This window comes from Balaenoptera ricei, chromosome 2 (assembly GCF_028023285.1).
Source record: "Balaenoptera ricei isolate mBalRic1 chromosome 2, mBalRic1.hap2, whole genome shotgun sequence".
NCBI classification, from domain to species: Eukaryota; Metazoa; Chordata; class Mammalia; order Artiodactyla; family Balaenopteridae; genus Balaenoptera; species Balaenoptera ricei.
The window spans coordinates 125275566-125297154 of NC_082640.1; the positions used below are offsets into that span (position 1 = coordinate 125275566).

General features: G+C 39.0%; 1 protein-coding gene across 1 annotated transcript in view; it reads left to right on the plus strand.

Annotated features, from left to right (window-relative positions):
* Positions 1-14768: 14768 nt before the first annotated feature.
* The window catches only part of BRMS1L (BRMS1 like transcriptional repressor), a 37606-nt gene continuing 30785 nt past the window's right edge, over positions 14769-21589 (plus strand). Inside the window, exons 1-2 of the mRNA XM_059914113.1 lie at positions 14769-15079; positions 21224-21314. Coding sequence (XP_059770096.1) covers positions 14938-15079; positions 21224-21314 — 233 coding nt within the window. The 5' untranslated portion in view covers positions 14769-14937. The remainder of the gene's footprint in view (positions 15080-21223; positions 21315-21589) is intronic.

Below are 21589 nucleotides of genomic sequence, written 5' to 3' on the forward strand. Positions count from 1 at the left end.
CATTGAGACACAGATCTCTGGGAGAGCTCTCGCCGACTGCTATTACATGAGGCCAGGAGGTCTCTGGTGGTCCAATGTCCTGAACTCAGCTCTCCCACCTCAGAGGCTCAGGCCTGACACCGGGCCGGAGCACCAAGACACTGTCAGTCACACAGCTGCCTTGAGTTATGTGTACTGTGTTTCGATGGTCTCAACACCACAGTGCTCTCTCAGGGCTGCCTACTTGAAGTAGCTCCCACTGTGGAAACTCCCTTCATAGAAGTTTAATGGAGCAATTTGTGTAATTGTTTAAAAATTTGCTCTCCCACTATCCTGTATCCCATCTTCTTGCAAAATACCCTGTACAAAATGCCCTCAGTAGTGCTTCCCTGGTGGTGCAGTGGTTAAGAATCCGCCTGCCAGTGCAGGGGACATGGGTTCGAGCCCTGGTCCGGGAAGATCCCACATGCTGCGGAGCAACTAAGCCCGTGTGCCACAAGTATTGAGCCTGTGTGCCACAACTACTGAAGCCTGTGCACCTAGAGCCTGTGCTCTGCAACAAGCACTGCAATGTGAAGCCCACGCACCACAATGAAGAGTAGCCCCCGCTCACCACAACTAGAGAAAGCTCGCACGCAGCAATGAAGACCCAATGCAGCCAAAAATAAATAAATAAATTTATTTAGGAAAAAAAAAAGCCCTCAATAAATATCTGTTGTATGGAAGAATGAGTGTCAGTTCCCCTCCCTTTCTCTTGCAAGGCACTCAGTAAATGTTTAGTAAATGGATGAAATAATTTTAGAAAATAAAAATTGTAACATATCATTAATAACAATTATATGGCTGGCATACCTGAGGAAAAAAGGAAACACTATTGCAAAACAAAGTGGTATTCATGTAATTTAGAGATAGCATGCCCAGCCCACTGCCTGATTTTCTCTATAAAAGTATAAGCTTTCCCCACTGGAGACATATTTATTTCGAAAAGAAAAACTCAGAAAATTCTCTTTGAAATATTGCTTGTGAAAACTAGAATTCAAACTTAAGTTTAAAATCATGAACATCTCAAGAAAAATAGGTCATCATCAATCTCCCAAATGTGAGTGTTACATTACTATTTATTATAAAGTCAGATTTATTCAAATTTAAGAGAGTTTTAAAAACTAATAGATTTTTAAAATAGACTTTATTTCTGTAGTTTAGTTTTAGGTTCACAGCGAGAGGAAGATGCAGAGATTTCCTATATGCTCTCTCCCCCCACACATGCACAGCCTCCCCCATTTAGCAACATTCCCCACAAGAGTGGTACCTTTGTTACAGTTGGTGAACCTACATTGACATATCATCTTCACCCAAAAACCATAGTTTACATTAGGGTTTGCTTTTGGTGATACCCATTTTATGGGTTTGGACAAATGTATAGTGACATGTGTCCACTATTATAGTATCATACAGAGTATTTTCATATCCCTAAATATCCTTTGTGCTCCACCTATTCATCCCTCCCTCTAACCCCTGGCAACCACTGATCTTTTTACTGAACAGACTTACTTTTTAAAACAATTTAAAATGTAGAGGAAAATTGGGCCAATAGTATGGAGAGTGCCCATTTGCCCAACTGCTGCAGTTTCCCCTGTTATTAACGTCTTATATTAGTATGGTATATTTATTACATTTAAAAAACCAGTAATGATATGTTATTATTAATTAAATTCTATAGTTTTATTTTTATCTAATGTCCTTTTTCTGTTCCATGATCTTATCCAGGATACCTTATTACATTTAGTTATTATTTCTCCTTAGGCTCCCTTTGGCTGTGATAATTTCTCATATTTTCCTTGGTTTTGATGACCTTAAGAGTTTTGAGGAATACTGGTCAGGTTTATTGAAGGATGCCCTTCTACTGAAATTTGTCAGATATTTTTCTCATGATTAGAGTAAGGTTTTGGGTTTGGGGGAGGAAGATCACAGAGGTAAAGTACCATTTTCATCACATCATATCAATGGTACATGCTATCATCCTGACCTCCACTGTTGATGTTGACCTAGATCACCTGACCGAAGTATTGTCAGGTTTCTTTAATGTAAAGTGTTTTGTTTTGTTTTTGGCTTTTCCATACCATACTCTTTGGAGGGAAATCACTGTGTGCAGTCATTATTAGCTGATTACATTTTATTATAAAAGCTGTACATTTACTTCCAGTACTTTAGACATGGTATCTGTTTTAGTTTCATTACTTGTGAATGAGAAGGTTGAAATTCCAACTGTGTTGCAATAGTAACAGGAGAATGCTTACCAATTGAATCCTAATGAGACATGAATGGCAAGGAAATGAAGTTAGCAGTTAGAAAATTAAGAACCAAAAGAAGTGATCAAGAGAGAGACCAGCAGTTCTCAAAGCTCTTTGTCTCAGGATCAAAATTATTGAGGACCCCCAAAGAGCTTTTGCTAATTTATTACATTATTAAAAATTAAATCTGAGGAAACTACAAAATCCGGATGAAAGAAATCAGCTATATAAATAAGTGGAGAGATAGTTCATGTTCATGGAATGGAGCATTCAATTTTTTAAAGATGTCAATTCTTCCCAACTTGATCTATAGAATGAACACAATACAAATCAAAATTCCAGGAAGCTATTTTGTAGGTATCAACACACTGATTCTAAAATTTATGTGGAGGGACTTCCCTGGTGGTCGAGTGGTTAAGATTCTGAGCTTCCATTGCAGGGGGCATGGGTTCAATTCCTGGTCGGGGAACTAAGATCCCACATGCCGTGCAGTGTGGCCAGATAAATAAATAATAAAAAAATTAAAGTTTATGTGGAAAGGCAAAAGATCCAGAATAGACAACACCACTGAAAAAGAATAAAGTTGCTACAACCTGATTTCAAAACTCACTATACAACTATAGTAATCAAGAGAGTGTGGTACTGGTGAAAGAATAGACACAGCAATCAATGGAACAGAATACGGAGCCCAGAAATAGACCACACAAATATAGTCAACTGGCATTTGACAAAGGAGCAAAGTCAATTCAATGGAGAAAAAATAATCTTTTCAACAAATGTGCTGAAACAAGTGACATCCACATGCAAAAAAATAAGCCTAGACACAGACCTTACACCTTTCACAAAAGTTAACTCAAAACGGAGGATACATAAAAGTAAAGTGCAAAACTGTAAAACTACTAAAAGAAAACAGAAAATCTAGGTGAGCTTTCATTTGGCGATGAGTTTTTAGGTATAGCACCAAAAGCATAACTCATGACAGAAAAAAATTGATGTTAGATTTTATTAAAATTAAAGTTTCTGCTGTGGGAAAGACACGGTTAAGAGAATCGCAAGATAAGCCATAGACTTACAGAAAATCTTTGCAAAACACATATCTGAAAAAGGACTTGTTTAAAACATGTTGGGTTGGCCAAAATTATCGTTTGTTTTTTTCTGCAAGATGGCTCTAGTAGCACTTCGTTGTCTTTAACTTCATTCGAAACAATTTTGTTAGATTGTATTGTGACAGCTGTCATATCAGTGTGCATTTTAAAAAAACTTATCAAAATTGGTGAATTTTTGTGTAGTCATTATAATATTGAAGATGGAAGAAAAAAACAACATTTCTGGCATATTATGCCTTTTGAGAAAGGTAAAAAAGCAACTGAAACACAAAAAAGATTTGTTCAGTGTATGGATAAGGTGCTGTGACTGATCGAACGTGTCAAAAGTGGTTTGTGAAGTTTCATGCTGGAGATTTCTCGCTGGATGATGCTCCAGGGTCGGTTAGAACAGTTGAAGTTGACAGTGATCAAACTGAGACATTAACTGAGAACAATCAATGTTATACCATGCAGGAGATAGCCATTATACCCAAAATATCCAAATCAAGCGTGGAAAATCATTTGCACCAGCTTGGTTATGTTCATCACTTTGATGTTTGGGTCCCACATAAATTAAGCAAGAAAAACCTTCTTGACCGTATTTCCACATGCAAGTCTCTACTGAAACATAACGAAAGCGTTCCGTTTTTAAAACAAAATGTGACGGGTGATGAAAAGTGGATACTGTACAATAATGTGGGACGGAAGAGATCGTGGGGCAAGCGAAATGAACCACCACCAACCACGCCAAAGGCCGGTCTTCATCCATAGAAGGTGATGTTGTGTATATTGGGATTGGAAGGGAGTTCTCTATTATGAGCTCCTTCCGGAAAACCAAACGATTAATTCCAACAAGTACTGCTCCCAATTAGACCAACTGAAAGCAGCCCTTGATGAAAATCCTCCAGAATTAGTCAACAAAAAATGCATAATCTTCCATCAGGATAATGCAAGACCACATGTTTCTTTGATGACCAGGCAAAAACTGTTAGAGCTTGGCTGGGAAGTTCTGATTCATCTGCTGTATCAGTTCTTTGCTCAAAAAGATAAAAAGTTTTGGGAAGATGGAATTATGAAGTTGCCTGAAAAATGGCAGAAGGTAGTGGAACAAAAGGGTGAATACGTTGTTCAATAAAGTTCTTGGTGAAAATGAAAAATGTGTCTTTTGACACATTTGACATGAAGGAAACTTTTGGCCAACCCAATACAGAGAACTCTCAAGAAAACAAGTGACCCAATTAAAAAATGGGCAAAAGACTGGATAGACACCTTACCAAAGAAGATATACAGATGGCAAATAAGCATATGAAAAGATCCTCAATATCATTTATCATTAGGGAATTACAAATTAAAACAACAGTAAGATACTATTGCACACATATTAGAATGACCAAAAATTCAAAACAAATGCTGCATCAAATGCTGGTGGGAATGCAGAGCACAGGAACTCTTATTCATTGCTGGTGGGACTATAAAACGGTACAGCCTGTTTTGGAAGACAGATTGGCAGTTTCTTATAAAGTTAAACATATTCTTACAATATGATCCAGCAATTACACTCCAAGATATTTACCCAATTGGTTTGAAAATATGACCTCACCAAAATTTGCACACAAATATTTGTATTATCTTTATTCATAACTCCAAAAATTGGAAGAACCAAGATGTCCTTTAATAGGTGAGTGAATAAAAAAACTGTGTTAGACCCATACAATGGGATACTATTCATCAACGAAAAAAAATCAAGCCATGAAAACACAGGAATGAATCTTAAGTGCTTATTACTAAGTGAAAGAAGCCAGTCTGAAAAGGCCACATACTTTATGATTTTAATTATATGACATTCTAGAAAAGGCAATATTATAGCAACAGAAAAAATCAGTGGTTGCCAGAGGCTTGGAGAAGAGGAAAGAGGGGTGAATAGGTCAAGCACTGGGGATTTTTTAGGGTGGTGAAATAATCCTATATGATATTGTAATTGTGGATACTTGACTCTATGCATTTATCAGTACTCATAGAACCTTATAGAACATAGAATGAACTGTAATATATACAAATTTAAAAAATCAGTTAGAAGGTCAGAGGATCCCAGGTAGGAACACAGAATGTGACAAAGTAACCGTATTACAATGTATGCAACAGTTTCACTGAAGAAGGTAGGGAAAACATACTCAGTTGAAAATGAGAGGAATCTGTAAGACTGAAGACTAAAGAAAATGTACGTAAACACTGTACTCTAGTTGATTAAGTCTTTTTCCCATGGGGGTATGGCTTAAGAGTTTTGATACTGGTATACATGTATACTGGAATTAAATAATTATGTAAGTGGATGGCCGATGGTGGGACCCAAGCTGCTTCTTGTTGGAGTGGGAATTTTTCAGATAAGCCCAGGGAGGGTAGAATCATCCGTGTGGTAGTGGTAGAATCATCCATGAGGAGGGTAGAATCATCCATGTGGTAGTGGATTTGAGTTGGAGACATCATTAGGAACTCATGTTTAGCTTAATATAGATACAGATAGTTACATATAGAAATATTTATAGACAGGAATATAGATGGATTAGTAAACACATTTATATTTCCTTGCTCATCAGCTGAGAGGGCTTAGAAGCAATGACACCCTAGTAGCAGCAAGCACACCTAACACCCAGATGTTGGTTTTTTAATACCATTTTCCAATTAAAAAAAAAAAAAAAAGAAACAAGGCTCTTTGGAATACTGTCTGGTTCTAGGCCTGGAGCTGATTCTAGGTCTCATATACAAGATGAGCCTGGAACATTTTGTAGTGACAGAAATAAGGAAATGCTACACACACACACATATACACACACACGCACAGATTATAGGAGTACATCAACTGAAAGAGCACCAAATGGTCAAAGTTGAGACAATGTGAACAACAAAATAAATAAAGGAGTATTAGATTATAATACAAAATATAAAATAAACATCCATGAGTCCATACTGATATAAATAATGACTGAATAAAAAATAAATGAGGGAGAAGAGACAAATCTCCCATGCAAAAAGAATTCCAAAGAATTTATGTAGATACCCAAGGAGACGGAGAATAACTCCCCACTTCTTAGGTGTGGTCTGCACGTAACGAGTTTCTTCCAAAGAGTACAGTATGGAAGGGGCAGGGGGAGTAACTTTACAGTGGAGAAAGGGGTTTTTTTTTTTTAAACTCTATTGCACTCTTATTCATTTATTTATTTATTTGGCTGCTCAGGGTCTTAGTTGTGGCACGCGGGATCTTCATTGCGGCATGCGGGATCTTTTTTCTTTTTTTTAGTCGCGGCATGCGGGATCTAGTTCCTGGACCAGGGATCAAACCCGGGCCCCCTGCATCGGGAGTGCGGAGTCTTAACCGCTGGACCACCAGGGAAGTCCCAAAAAGGGGAATATTTTAATATTTTTTCTCAGATAATTGTGGTCACTATGCTAAAACTAACCTAAACTAAAACTCAACGATTGGTACTTTCTTAAAGATTAGTTGCAATGTGGATTATGAAAGCATATCGGTAAACTTTTTGTATTCTTTACATTAAAATCTTGCACTTTAAATGGATCTTTTACCCATGCATAATTTTGTAACATTATACATTTGCCATTTGGAAAATAATTGTTCACTGATATACAGATATTCCAAATGTTAATACATTTCATTAAACAATATAAGTATTTTAAAAAGCATATACATCAGAAAATCCTTTAAGTATTAAAAAGTTGTCATGACACTATGGTGAATAAAAGTTTTCCAAATTCGTAATTATCATTTGGAAGCTTGAGTTTTATCTTTGGTAACAAATACTGTCACTTGTTTTACTAAAAGTGACAGGCTTACTTTGTTTATTTGATTTTTTGTGAAAATATTTGCCAAATAACCAAGTCTGAATAACTATAGTTTGTCAGCTCTTTCAAGTAAAAATGCCATTCCTTGAATCAAGTTGCTAGGTTAGCTCACAACTCAATTGCACAAGTGCTTTTCCTGAAGACCACCATTGTACTTCAGTATGTAGGTTTTGCCACAGAAGATATTAAAAAGATGTACTCAGTGCTTGGGATCTCATAAAGAGTAATTTTTCCTGCCTCATCAAGGACATTCGTAAGTGAAACTAGCAATGAAGAATACAATGAATATTAGTATGGTTTGGTACCACTGCCTTCATGCTATTGTGCCAACCATTTTACCTATCATTGCTTTTGCATCATCGGTTCCAATGTCGATACATTTTGTAATTTCTTTCCGTTTAATTTCACAGATTATGACTGAATTTTTAGAGAAAACAGGTAACATTCACACACAAGTCAAGAAGCATTAGAAGAACTAAGAATGTAATACACAATGCGATAAATATAATTAACACTGCTATATGTTGTGTGTGAAAGTTGAGTGTAAATTCTAAAGAGTTCTCATCGCAAGGAAAAATATATTTTTCTATTTCTTTAATTTTATACCTATATGAGATGATGGATGTTCCCTAAACTTATTGTGATCATCACTTCTTGTAAATCAAATCATTATGATGTATACCTTAAACATTTGCAGTGCTGTCAAGTATATCTCAATGAAACTGGAAGAAAAAAAAGAAGCACTGGAAGAAATTTTATGATTGGTTAAGGACAGAGAGCGCTGAAAATAATATACAGTGAGTATAGAACTTCTTGAGTGAAATATATTTTTCATGAGATTTGTTGACGCAAAGGCTGCTGACATTATTTATTAGCATAAGGAAATAAATCAAATTCAAAGAGAAGGGAGTTAAGTAAACTATGTTGTATATCCTCTTTCTCATGCCCCATATTTAATCCATTATTAAGTTTTGTTGATTTTTATCTCCCACTATCTCAAATTTGTCCATTTCTTTTCTCCATACAGCCTCTACTCCTGTCCAAGCCACCATTATCTTACCTCAACATCTGATTGACTTATTCCTTTCCCTTGTTCCTATCCAGTCCATTTTCCAATAACCAGTGATTTGATCTTAAATTAATGTAATCTTACCACTAGTCTAATCTTTTTTTTCTAAAGATCTGATCTTAAATTAATGTAATCTTACCACTAGTCTAATCGTATAATCCTGTCCTATAAACTTCCTAAGGGCAACCCACTGCATTTAGGATCAAAAAATAAATAAAAATCATATATCCTTACTGTAATCTACCAGGCCCTGTGAGATGTGGCCTTTCCCTAACTTACCAACCTCACCTTGTACCCCTTTCACCCTTAAATGCTGACTGTCCGTAGTGATCTCTTAATTCCTCAAACATGAACATGAGAAAGCTCTTTTCTACATCAGGACTTTTACATATGCCGTTCCTCAGTTTATAATACTCCCCCTTCCCTTCCTTCTAGATGGGCTAATTCCAACCTATCTCTCAGGTATTAGCTGAAATATTACTACTTTGGAGAGGTCTTACCTGACACCCACTCCCACAGGTCTCTGTGTTATACTCTCATAACACCAGCAGAGAGCATACCTTAATTTGTATAGTTAACTTTTTAGTATTTATCTCTTTACTTTTCTCTAAGCTCTGTGCAAGCAGAGGCTGTATCTGTTTTGTTCATCGATGAATCTCTTGAAACCACAGTACCTGACATATATACATTCAATAAATATTATAGTTAATATAGAAGTGAATATGAGAGGGGACTTTTGACAAGAATAGATAAGAAATTATGACGGGAGATTTAAAAATATTTCATTCACTGCTTCCATTTAAAAAACACACACATTTTAAAGAAAAGAAAATTAACTGTCTGTTGTAGTCAGAACTCTTTCAACCGAAAAGTAACGAATAACCAATCAAAACCGCTTCAATAAGAAGAGGAATTCAGGGACTTCCCTGGAGGTCCAGTGGTTAAGACTCCACAAAGAAAAGGAATTCATTGGTTCATGTAACTGAAAGTCTAAGGATTAACATTGAACACACGTGGATGCAGGTGCTTAAATAATGTCATCAGGAATCTTCTATTTTAGCTTTGCTTTTCCTTTCTGTTGGTTCCCATGCCTGCCTCCCTGTTTCCCCCAGTCATATATGGAGGGAGAAATGGCCCTAGTAAAGCTAGGCTCATAGGCTTAATAGAACTTTTAATTTCAAAAGATGGAAACTTCTTCCTGATAGAGCCAATAAAAGTTCTGGCAATGCCCATCATGGCCTAGGTTGGTCCACATGTCCATCCCTGAACCAGGAGAACATAATATTCTGATTGGTCACCTGAACCATATGGGATGAATGGAGCAGAGGGGGCTCTCGAAGGGAAAATCAAGGAACTTTTGCTTCAAAAAGGGGATAGATACTGAGGAGGCTAAAAGATACCCACTTTAACTATACAGAAAAATTATCTGAAGAGGAAAAATACACATTAAAAATAAAACTGCATATAAAATACTTGCCCTTGAGAAAAATCTTAAGAGAAAAGGAAAATTTCTCTACTAAAAAAAAAAAATCAGATATTGACTACAGAAAAGCACATGATAATTTGAGCTATGAGATGGTGGAATAATAATAATAATAATAATATAAATATGCTAATAGGAATGTTATCAAATTTATAGTTGAAATAATCCAAGAACTAATTTCTGCAAATAGACAATTAATACAAGGTTGGGCCCTGTACCAGTCAACAGGCTATTTCAAGCACCTTTAGATGGTTTCATTCTTAAGCAATTGAAATCATGGTCTCATATCATTGATAATAAATTGGTCTCATTTAGTTGTCAATGTAGATCTCTAAAGACCTAGATTTAGTTTGAATGATTAAAATGTTTACGCTGATTTGAATATTAGCCATTAGTCGCTGCCTCTGGTCTCCTGCGTTTGTTTTTCAAGTTATCAGCATCTGGCCTGGGTCAATCAGCAGCAAGGTTTGTGGATGTATAGCTGATGTCTCAGCTCCACCACGTGGTAGTGGTTGGAATTAAGTTTGCTTCCCTTTAGGGGTAGGATCTGCTGATTAAAAACAAGCAAGCGCAAGGAATATAATGAGTATAAATCAGAGTAAAAAAATGGGCATATAGCTTCCTTCCTATATCTACTTTATTCCAGACAAAGAGGAAATTGAAAATTATATACACAGAAATTTTAATCTTTTCTTCCTGTTCCTTAGGATATACTCCCTGGATTCACATGCCCCACTTTGGAGACCACTGACCTAGAGAAATCCTCACACACATGCCCCAAAAGATAAATACAAGAATATTCATTGAGGCAACTGCTTTTAATAATGAAAAAATTGGAAGCAACCTAACTGTCCATTAACAGGTAAGTGAGTAAAGTTTTTAATATTCATTCAATGGAATATATGTACTCAAGGAACTACCTTAGAGCAGGTTAAAATAACTGGATTAGAGCTACCTGTATCATAATAGATACATCTCAAAAACATTGCTGAGGGACTGGTGGTCCAGTGGTTAAGACTCCGCGCTCCCAACGCAGGGGACCTGGATTCGACCCCTGGTCAGGGAACTAGATCCTGCATGCCGCAACTAAAGATCCCGTGTGCTGCAACTAAGACCCAGTGCAGCCAAATAAATAAATAAATACATATTAAAAAACTGTTGAGGAAAAAGGAAGTTGTAGCGTGATATGTAGTGTATGAGACCACTTTAAAACATGTTACACAATCCTTTCTATTATTTATGGATGCATAATATACAAAAATGGTACGTACACATGCATGGCAATCAAAAACACTGAAGTCAGAATAATGGTTACTCTGGAGAGGGAAGGAGAAAACTGGGACTGAAGAGGGGTCTGGAGCAAATGTGGTAAAATTCTAAGATTTGACAAAGCTTAGAGAGCAATACTGTGTTATATATATATAATATTCTGAATACCTTTCTATGTGTTTAAATTATCATGTAATATTAAAATATTTAATAAGACAGATTGAAAAAATGTTACCCCAAAGAAGGTATGGGAGGAAAACTAGAAAGAAAAAGCCAGAATTATTTTATCTCTACTCTGTACCAGAGCAAACCGAGTAGGAAATGGAGTGGTATAGGATTATTTACATGAATACTAAAATGACCAAGGATTATGATAGGCATACCGTGGGAGAGAATGAACCAAGAGCTAAAATCTTCAAAAAATGAGGGGGAGTGAGTCTGGGAGGTATGTACATGACAGCCACAAGTAGAGATACTATGTGGTATATGCTGATGACAAACTGGGGGTTTTTGGGTGGGGAATGATCGTCTAGAAGGAACAAGGGGGACATGGAGCATACCTACTCCATGACAAGGCTCAGTGGGAGTAGGGGTGCAAAGGAAGCAGAGTCCTAGGGGAGAGCCATGTTCCCTTTAGAACAAGAAAGTTAAGGGAACATTTCAGAGAAGAAGGTGATGATATAGTAGATTTTGCTGATGACCGTCCATGAGTTTTAGAAGGCTTTCGATAAATGAGTGCGTTATGAATGGATTAATGAAAAGTGAGATTTAAAATGTATCTAATGATTGTGTAAGCCCTACATGAAATGTAAAGTGCTACATAAATGGAAGGCATCATTCCTATCTATTAATATGCCTCAATTGAGGAAACTTCATTCTGTGTTCATGGTTTTCTTCACATTAATTTGTACTTTCTAAATTGACAATATTCTTTTCCAGCCTTATTCATTTATTTCCCCTTATGGTTCCTCTTACACTCCCTAGGCATCTTTTCTAAAATCTGTTTGGGGAGAGGAGAGAGAAATTATCCTTTTAAGCAAAACACCATCATGCAACTCTAATTGTATAATCTTCCATTATTTTGTCTGCCTTAAACATAAATATAATGATGACAGGAATTTTAGAGCTGGAAGATAACTTATTTTATTTATTTATTTATTTATTTATTTATTTATTTATTTATGGCTGCATTGGGTCTTTGTTGCTGCATGCGGGCTTTCTTTAGTTGAGGCGAGCGGGGGTTACTCTTTGTTGCGGTGTGCGGGCTTCTCATTGTGGTGGCTTCTCTTGTTGTGGAGCACGGGCTCTAGGCGCGCCGTCTTCAGTAGTTGTGGCGTGTGGGCTCAGTAGTTGTGGCACACAGGCTTAGTTGCTCCACGGCATGTGGGATCTTCCAGGACCAAGGCTAGAACCTGTGTCCCCTGCATTGGCAGGCGGATTCTTAACCACTGCGCCACCAGGGAAACCCCGGAAGAGAACTTAAAGATAATGTTAATACAAACTTCTCATTTTACAACTGACCAGAGATTGTGTGATTTGCCAAATTGAATTGTCTGATTACTAGCAGAACCAGGGCTAGAATCTATGCCTCCTCTCCAACTTCCTCCTGTTTTTCTTTAAACAGCAGAAACAGAGAAAGCACCTGTTACAGGGGCACTGTATACTGGTAGTTGAGTGCAGGCTCTGATGTCAGACTACTCAAATTCAAATCTTAAATCTGCTATTTATTAGCTGTGTGGCCTTGGCCAAGTAACCTAACTGCTCTGAGCTTCAGTTTCCACATCTACAAAATGGAAGGCATAATTATATCTACTTCATAGAGTTGTTACAAGGATTAAATGAATTAATGTACTTAAAGCATGTAACAGTGCTTGGCACATAAAGTGACCAGAAATCTAAGCGACTGTTACTATTTAGCACATACTCTGCTAGCTGCTGATATAACAGAGATTAACAGAGGCCAGGGATTTTACCCACAGCTGTTTTTGTTTGGTCTGGAGTTTAATAAACCAAACCAAACCAAAACAACAGCAAAAAAAAAAAAAAAAATGCACTTGAGATAATGTTTACAAATCTGGTTATTTCACAGAGATCTAAATTTCCAGTTTCTCTTGAAAACTGGAAGGTCTGACATCTAGGCCAGAATTCTGATGTAGCAACGATTGGCTGGAGCTAAAAGCAGCTGCCCCGCTTTAGTCCACACCACTCACATAATGTACGTGCATGTACTCACATGCTTGCCTCTGAAATTGCATCCCAGACTAAGACAGTCCCTGTTCTCAAGGAATTCACAATCCAATAGGTGAGATGCATCTGCTAAACAATTCACAATACAGTGTGACAGAAACAAGTACAAAGTTGCAAAGTAGAAAGTATAGTAGCAGCCTGAAGGAACAGGAGTGTGTACTGAATGGTAGAGGTGCTGCTGGTGATGAATGTTGTCAAGAAAGTGGCTTTGAAAAAAAGGAGTGGAAGAGGGTTGCAGAGAGAATAGAATATGCAAAAACACTGAAATGGGAAACAATTTGTGTGTTTATCAATTGAGGAGTGCAGTTTTGGAGACTACAGTAAGAAGAGTAAGCTGACAAGTAGGCTGATACTAGATAATAAAAGCCCCATAATTTGGATTTAAGCCAAGAGATGGATAGCCCTTGAAATGTTTTCTGTCATTAAATTCCAAATCTAACTTTAATGCATTTATGCTTGGATACTCTTACCATTCTCTATCAAATGTCTTTGGGCCTTGTGTTTGAGAAATGCTGTACAACCCACAATATTCTATGAAATCTCTTTCAATAGCAAATTGCCACTTCAGGAAGAAGCCCTGTCTTTATAATTGATAAAATACCATTTTTAGGTTTGTCTGCAAGTAAAGTTTCCTCATCTGTAAAATGGGTATAATAATAGCACCTACCTCAGGGCTATTAAATTGAGAATTTAACTCAATATAACTCATTTAAAGAACTTACCAGGGTACCTGATATAGAGTAAAAGTGGTCAATTAGTATGTTATTATATTTAATGAGTTTTCCTTGTCTACCATCCCTACCATTGAGAAAATATAACATTTCATTAAGTCAAATATGTATTTTTCTTTGAAAACTGAAGTTAAGATTGGTCGCATTTTCAGGCTGCAAATGGTAAAAAATAATGCAAAAACATACTAGAGAAAAGTGCCAAGATAAAACTTCCTTTCCTTCCATATTATGGATTGCAAAAGTTTCAAGAACAATTTAAAGACTTTTGTGCAACATAGAAAGTGCAAGTTGCCTGCAGAAATTAATTAAATAATAGTTTATTAGTGGTAATAAAAGTGCTTAGGTAAAGAGACATTTCTCCAGTTCCCGTATCCTCAAAGAGGAGGAAAAAACCTCAGGCAAAAGACCTTTTCGTCTGACAGAAACATCTTGGATGGCCTGGGAGCTAGACAATTACTTGGCGGGAAAAGAATAAATACAGACCAAATTCTCACAATCTGTTTCTGTTTAGTTTATAAACTGCGATCGACTCTGGCAGCTTTCGTGCCTTGTGGGACTTGAAGTCCAGAGGGGAGAAGTGATCAGGACTGTTGAAGCTGGGAAGCCGGCGGCCCCTGCAGGTCTGCGCAGTAAGGACTACAACTCCCGACACATACCGCGAGGCCGCGCCGTAATTACCGGCAACCAACCGGATCCGAGCAGGACAAGCCCCAGCCCCAGGCTCGGAGGACTGCCTCCACCAATGGCAGAGCTCCCACCGCAAAGCCTGTGGGTTAGGTTGTGAGGCTCCGGCGGGGGCGGGGAGGAGCCGAGGGGGTTCAGAAAAAGCTCAGCCGCCGGGTGGGTCGGGGCGTTCGGCGCGCCCTTCACTGAAGCGGCGGTGGCCGGGCTGGGCGCCGGGAGTGGGAAGCGACGGCGCGGCTGGAAAATGCCAGTCCATTCCCGAGGGGATAAGAAGGAGACGAACCATCACGATGAGATGGAGGTGGACTACGCCGAAAACGAGGGGAGCAGCTCCGAGGACGAGGACACCGAGAGCTCGTCGGTCTCCGAGGATGGAGATAGCTCAGGTACGCGACCCAGCGGGCTGGGACCCCGAGTCCTCGCGCCAGGCTAGCGACAGGCCGCTCTCCACACGCCGGGCAGCTGCGTCCTGCTGGGAGAGCGGGGAGGGGAGAGAGGGAAGGGGCGGAGACTGGCTCCCAGCTCTTCGTGGCACCCGGACTGTTCGCTGGGCGCTGCCCGGCTCCTGGCGGGTCCCGGTTGGCGGGGCGGGGCGGGGCAGGGCGCGGGCCTGGACTCGCGCAGCTCCCGTACGCTGCGCGGTCCTGCTCGCGGTCCGCCCCGCCCTTGGGACCTCCGGGTAGTGCCCGGGGCTATCCGGAGCGAGGAATGTGCCGCATCTTGTCTGGGAGACCCTGCAAATGCCTCCTCTCCTCAGACCACCGACTTCTTATTTTGCACCTTTGCAACCGTTACTTGTCAACGTGGGTGGGTTGTCGGAGCCGAGGGTAGATTTGTATTGGCTCTTGGCTGGTTTAGAATTTATTAATCTCAGCTTACAAGTCAGCGTGTCAGTCAGCACTTGATATTAGTGCTCTTTCGAGGGGCTGACGTGGGAGCTGGACGGTTTACAGCATCTCTCTGCACTTGTCAAGACTAAGAAGAGCCTAACATCAGGGGTGGTTGGGGACCTTCATATGCTTATAAATTGGCTGATTTTTGGCAACTTTGAAATTCTCCAAATCCTTTTCTTTCCTGCAATCTTTTCTTACTTTGGGCTATTTTAGGTTTGTTTTTTGTTTTTTCGGATTTTTGGGGGGGGGAGGTGGGGTGAGGTAGAGGAGGGCAGGTTAACACCACAAGTGAATTTTTGCAAACTTTTAGTAATGGTTATTTTGAAAAAAATGGAATTTGTGATTACCTGGATTCTTTTCCTTTTATCCATATGATGAAGATGAGACTTATTTCTTTGTCTTGTCTTGATTTTGGCCATGTGAAGCAAGGATCGATGACAGGTTGATGACAGTCTGTCAGCACCCTGACACCCTCTTTTCAGGTTTCCCTTTCAAAGGAAACCTCCATGGAAGTATGTAATTTCAGTCAATAAATCAACCACCCCAAAATAATTATTTCTGAGTGACTTCCTTGTGCAGTACTGGGTTCTACTCATTGTGAGCTATAAATAGTTATAATCTAACTGCAATTAAAGAGCTGTCATAGGTCACCACTTGATTAAATTGCCAAACAAATGCTTAACTATAAACAATACTGTAGGAATTGAGCAGAGGAAACCTTTTCAGTATAGGGTGGTCAGCAAAGGCTAGATGAAGAAGGTGGGGTTAACTAAATTACCTCGAAGAATGGGTAGAATTTGGATTGGAGTGGTAATGTTCAGGTGTTTGTATAGAACAGCGGTCCCCAACCTTTTTGGAACCAGGGACTAGTTTCGTGGAAGATAATTTTTCCACGGACCGGGGAGTGGGGGATGGTTTAGGGATGATTCAAGCGCATTACATTTATTGTGCACTTTATTTCTATTATTATTACATTGTAATATATAATGAAATAATTATGCAACTCACCATAATGCAGAGTCACTGGGAGCCCTGAGCTTGTTTTCCTGCAACTAGATGGTCCCATCTGGGGGTGATGGGAGACAGTGACACCAGAAGTGTGTTGCTTATGTCCAGTCTACTCCGTGATCTCGTTTTGGCTTCTGTCACTGCAGAAAACCCTGCTTCATGAAGATAGGATGTTGGAAATGGAAACAGGCTTTTCAGTGCTTTTGTGGCAATTTCAGGATATTCCGCCTTGACTTTAATCCAGACCGTATGGAGATTTGAAGTTGTCTCAAACATACTTTTAAGGCCACCGTCATTTGCGATCTCAAGCAGTTGATCCTCTTCTAGCATGGACAAAGTCGATTTCACCTGGCTTATTCACAAATGGGTCGCGGATCCATTTCTTCCCAGTTTGGGGGTCTTTTGTGGTTGGGAAGTAATGCTCAACTCTTTAGAAAGCTGAGATAGGTGATCATGCACCAGCTGGGAGAAAGAAGGCCCTGGTTCAGTCTCTTTCAAAATCTCTGCTAATGTTTGAAACATGTCAGAAATCCCATTGTTCACTCGTCGCCCCCATAATTCCAGTTTGGCTCTGAATGCAGCCACTTTATCTGCCGACTTGAACACAGTTGTCGTTCTCCCCTAAAGTGACAGATTGAGTTTGTTGAGCAGGTTGAATATGTCACACAAGTAAGTAAGTTTTGCGACTCATTCTGTGTCACTGAAATGTGCTGCCATTGGTGAATGTTTTTCTAAAAGAAATCTCTGGAGCGGCTCTCATAACTCAAAAACTCTGGCCAGTGATCTACCTTTAGAAAGCCATCTCACTTCTGTGTATAAGAGAAGACGTGTGTCCATCTCCTCGCAGAGCTGCACGAACAGACATGAGTTAAGGGCATGTACTTTAATGTGGTTGATAATTTTAATCACATCCTGCAAAACGTTGTTAAGTTCAGGTGACATTTTTCGGCTAGCCAGCATTTCTCTATGGATGACACAGTGCGTAGACTCACATTCAAAAGCAACCTCTTTGACCCGAGTAGTGAAACCAGAAAGACGTCCAGTCATGGCAGCCGCTCCGTCCATGCGTATACTGGCACAAAATGACCAATTCAGTTTTCCTGTTATGTAATCATTCAAAGACTTGAATAGTGCTGCAGCTGTGGTGTTGGTTGGCAACAAAAGTGCACATAACATACCCTCATGCACATCCTCCTGAAAAATATATCGCACAAAAACAAGCATTGTTGCCCTGTTGTCAATATTGGTAGATTCATCAACCTGGATTGTGTACCACGGTGACTCATTAATCCTCTCTAACAATTGTGCCTTGATATCCTGTGCTATTTCATCAATTCATCTAGTTACGGTGCTAGCCGGAAGAGGAACACATGCCACCTTTTGAACTGCATCCTCTCCTAAAAGTTCACGACAAACGTCCTTAGCAGCAGGCAAGATCAACTCTTCACCAATAGTAAAAGGCTTCTTAGCTTTAGCAATGCGTTTAGCCACTAAGAATGATGCTCTCAGTGCAGGCACATTTGATGAAGTGGTGGCCTTCAGTAATTGCTTCTGTTCTTTGTGTTTACGTTTTTTTCTTTTGAAAAACTCCAAAGGCTTGTCTTTTAATGCAGGGTGCTTGGTGTCCATGTGGCGAAGCAGTTTTGAAGGTTTTATGGCTTCGTTGGATAGCCGGTCGCCACATATTATACAAAGTGGGCTTGGAAAATGTAAATCATCTGTTGCAACGAACCTGTAATTTAAGTAGAACTCTTGGTATTTTTTTTAAACCCAGCTTTCTTTTTGTTGGTAGTCTTAGAGTCTTCTGCTGTCTCATCATTGGGTCTTTCCCCCTTTTCAAAGAAGCTCTCCAGCGATATTTGTTTTTACTCACTTTGGCTAAGGTTAGCTTGTGGGCATACCAAAACTGTGACTGAGACAAGTGCACAGTGCGGGAAAGAGGCACGGACGGAAGTGGTAAATAAAATAATGGGTGGGCCATGCGCGGACTAAAATAAGTGTTGGATTCTGACTTAAAGCCTGCCACAAGATGCAGCTGTACAATTGAAGTACATCAACTCACTTGCCACTATAAAGCCTGCCATCAGATGCAGCTTAATTGTCACTTGCCACTCACTGATAGGGTTTTTTTAAAAAATTTTTAAAATTTTACTTATTTTTTGGCTGTGTTGGGTCTTCGTTGCTGCACGCAGGCTTTCTCTAGTTGTGGCAAGTGGGGGCTATTCTTCATTGCAGTGCACGGGCTTCTTATTGTGGTGGCTTCTCTTGTTGCTGAGCACGGGCTCCAGGCGTGCGGGCTTCAGTAGTTGCAGCACTCAGGCTCAGTAGTTGTGGCATGTGGGCCCTAGAGCATGCGGGCTTCAGTAGTTGTGGCGTGCAGGCTCAGTAGTTGTGGCGCATGGGCTTAGTTGCTCTGCAGCATGTGGGATCTTCCTGGACCAGGGATAGAATCCATGTCCCCTGCATTGACAGGTGGGTTCTTAACCACTGTGCCACCAGGGAAGTCCCACTGACAGGGTTTTGATATGAGTCTGCAAGCAATTGATTTATTATGGTCTCTGTGCAAACTTATCTGCTAATGATAATCCGTATTTGCAGCTGCTCCCCAGTGCTGGCATCACCACCTCAGCTCCACCTCAGATCATCAGGCATTAGATTCTCATAAGGAGCACACAACCTAGATCCCTTGCATGTGCAGTTCACAGTAGGGTTTGTGGTCCTATGAGAATCTAATGCTGCTGCTGATCTGACAGGAGGTGGAGCTCAGGCGGTAATGCGAGTGATGGGGAGGGGTTGTAAATACAGATGAAGTTTTGCTTGCTCACCGCTCACCTCCTGCTGTGGGGACCGGTTCCTAATGTGGTACCAGTCTATGGCCCGGGGGTTGGGGACCCCTGCTATAGAAGGAGGAATATAAGAAAAAGTGCAAAGGCCAGAGCTTAAGGCTTATTCAAAAAAGTGAGAAAACCAGTTTGGTTGGGAGAAGGATTTGAGCTAGAAAAGGAAAAAATACAGATGTGAAAGATTTCAAAAAAAGCAGAAAGTGGGATTGATGACTACAATTTTAAGAGTCAAGGTAAGAAGAAAAACCCAGATACAAGGAGAATGGTGGTAGCATGAACAGAAATAGAAAAGGAAAAGATTTGAGATGAAGGTGGAAGATAGAGTATTACAGACATGTTGTTTTTGAGGTCCTGATGGTATATTTAAGTCAGAGTGCCCAACTGACAGGTAGAAATGTGGCGTTGGGACCTGCCTGGTATGGGAAGCATAATTTGGAAGTCATCTGCCTAGTCATGAAAATAGGTGAGATTTCAAAAGTGAGGAATACAGAGAAAGAACGTCTATACTATATGTGAATACATTTCCTAGATCTGTAAAACATTTTATCTTCAAGTGTTCTTTGTTTTTTTTTTTTTTTAATTTTAATTTTTATGGGAGATAGGATCTCACAAAATGACATCTATTTACTAAAATTCTGCCTCTCTAATTTTTATGTTGACCCTTGTGATTTTTCACTGTTTTTTATTCTATCCCAGAAAGTAATGAACAACTTAATTTGTGAAAAATGTAATAATAATTTGAACTACAAGTCAAATTTTTTAAGTGCAAAGAAATTATTTAAATCAATTTTGCAGTTTTGCATGTTGTGAAAGCATTTCTTTTCTACCATATGTCTTGCATGTTAAACTTCCACAGTTTTATTCTTCTCCAGCCTTGGTACTGGGCCAGTCCTAAGGCTACAGAAAAACTATCCAGAGATATTGGGGAGTGAGTCATCTTGAGGGACCACGTTTTAAATAGGCAAGGAATAAGCTATTAGGAGCCAGAAATAATTTTAATCTGTTTCAGAAAAGTTAAAAAAAAATTGTATGCTTCCTCACTATTCAAAGATAACTGAATATAATTTAACTCTTTCTCATAGTTTGACCTTTATTTGATGATGATCAATATGCACATCATTTTGAGCTTCAATTATTCTGATGTTGTCAACTGTATGTGATGTAAAAATAGAAGATATGAAATATAGGACAGAGCTGGTAACTAACAGTTGCTTTCCTTGAAACGTTTGCTTGTTTTTCTCATTTTCCTCTTTCTCACTGACTGACAGTAATTTGGGGAGAGGGATCAATGGGAATATAAGAGTAGGAGACCAAGATATTCTGTGGTAAACATAATGAGATTAGTCTTCTTTTTTATTTGACTGGCAAATCATCTATGTGAACAGTGCTGAAAGAAGAATTCCGTAAGTGTTTTTGAGCAATATTAACCTTTAAAGGACATAAACATCTTGGTGCTTAAGTTTTCGTGATTTGGTGGAAAACAGACCAAAAGTGGGTTAATTACTTCATAGTCACAGTTTAATGTCAGCCCTTTAAAATGATTTAAAAATGAATAAAAATAAGAAGGTCTAGAGACTGTTATAGTTTTAATTCATCTGTATTTTAGGTTAAAATCTAAAGTGGAAATTATTTTTGGTAAATATGTATTTTAAGGCTGAATATAGGCCTTGCATATCTAACTTCATATTTCAGTTTTTTCTTTTTTTTTTTACCATTTGAGTTAACATTCAGATATATTTGGAACATAAAATTAATTTTATCTTTGATATTTGCCTTTTACTAACAGAAATGGATGATGAAGACTGTGAAAGAAGAAGAATGGAATGTTTAGATGAAATGTCCAATCTTGAAAAACAGTTTACCGATCTCAAGGATCAGTAAGTAGTGACTTCAGAAGGTCATTGTCACCGAATCTCAACCTTGTCACGTGTACACTAGCATGAGAGAAATTATATTCACTCTAGACTATTTTCCTTTTCGTATTTTATGGGACCGACTGATCTGAAAAAGGCTTCGACTGTTGTTTGCCTGCTGAAGACCTCATTAACTAATCAAGGGTTTTGAGGCTGTTTTTTGGGGGGATATAATAAGATTTTTATGTGGGGTTGGTAATGAAAATGTTTTCCTGGGTTGTTGCACCCTTGATTCTAAT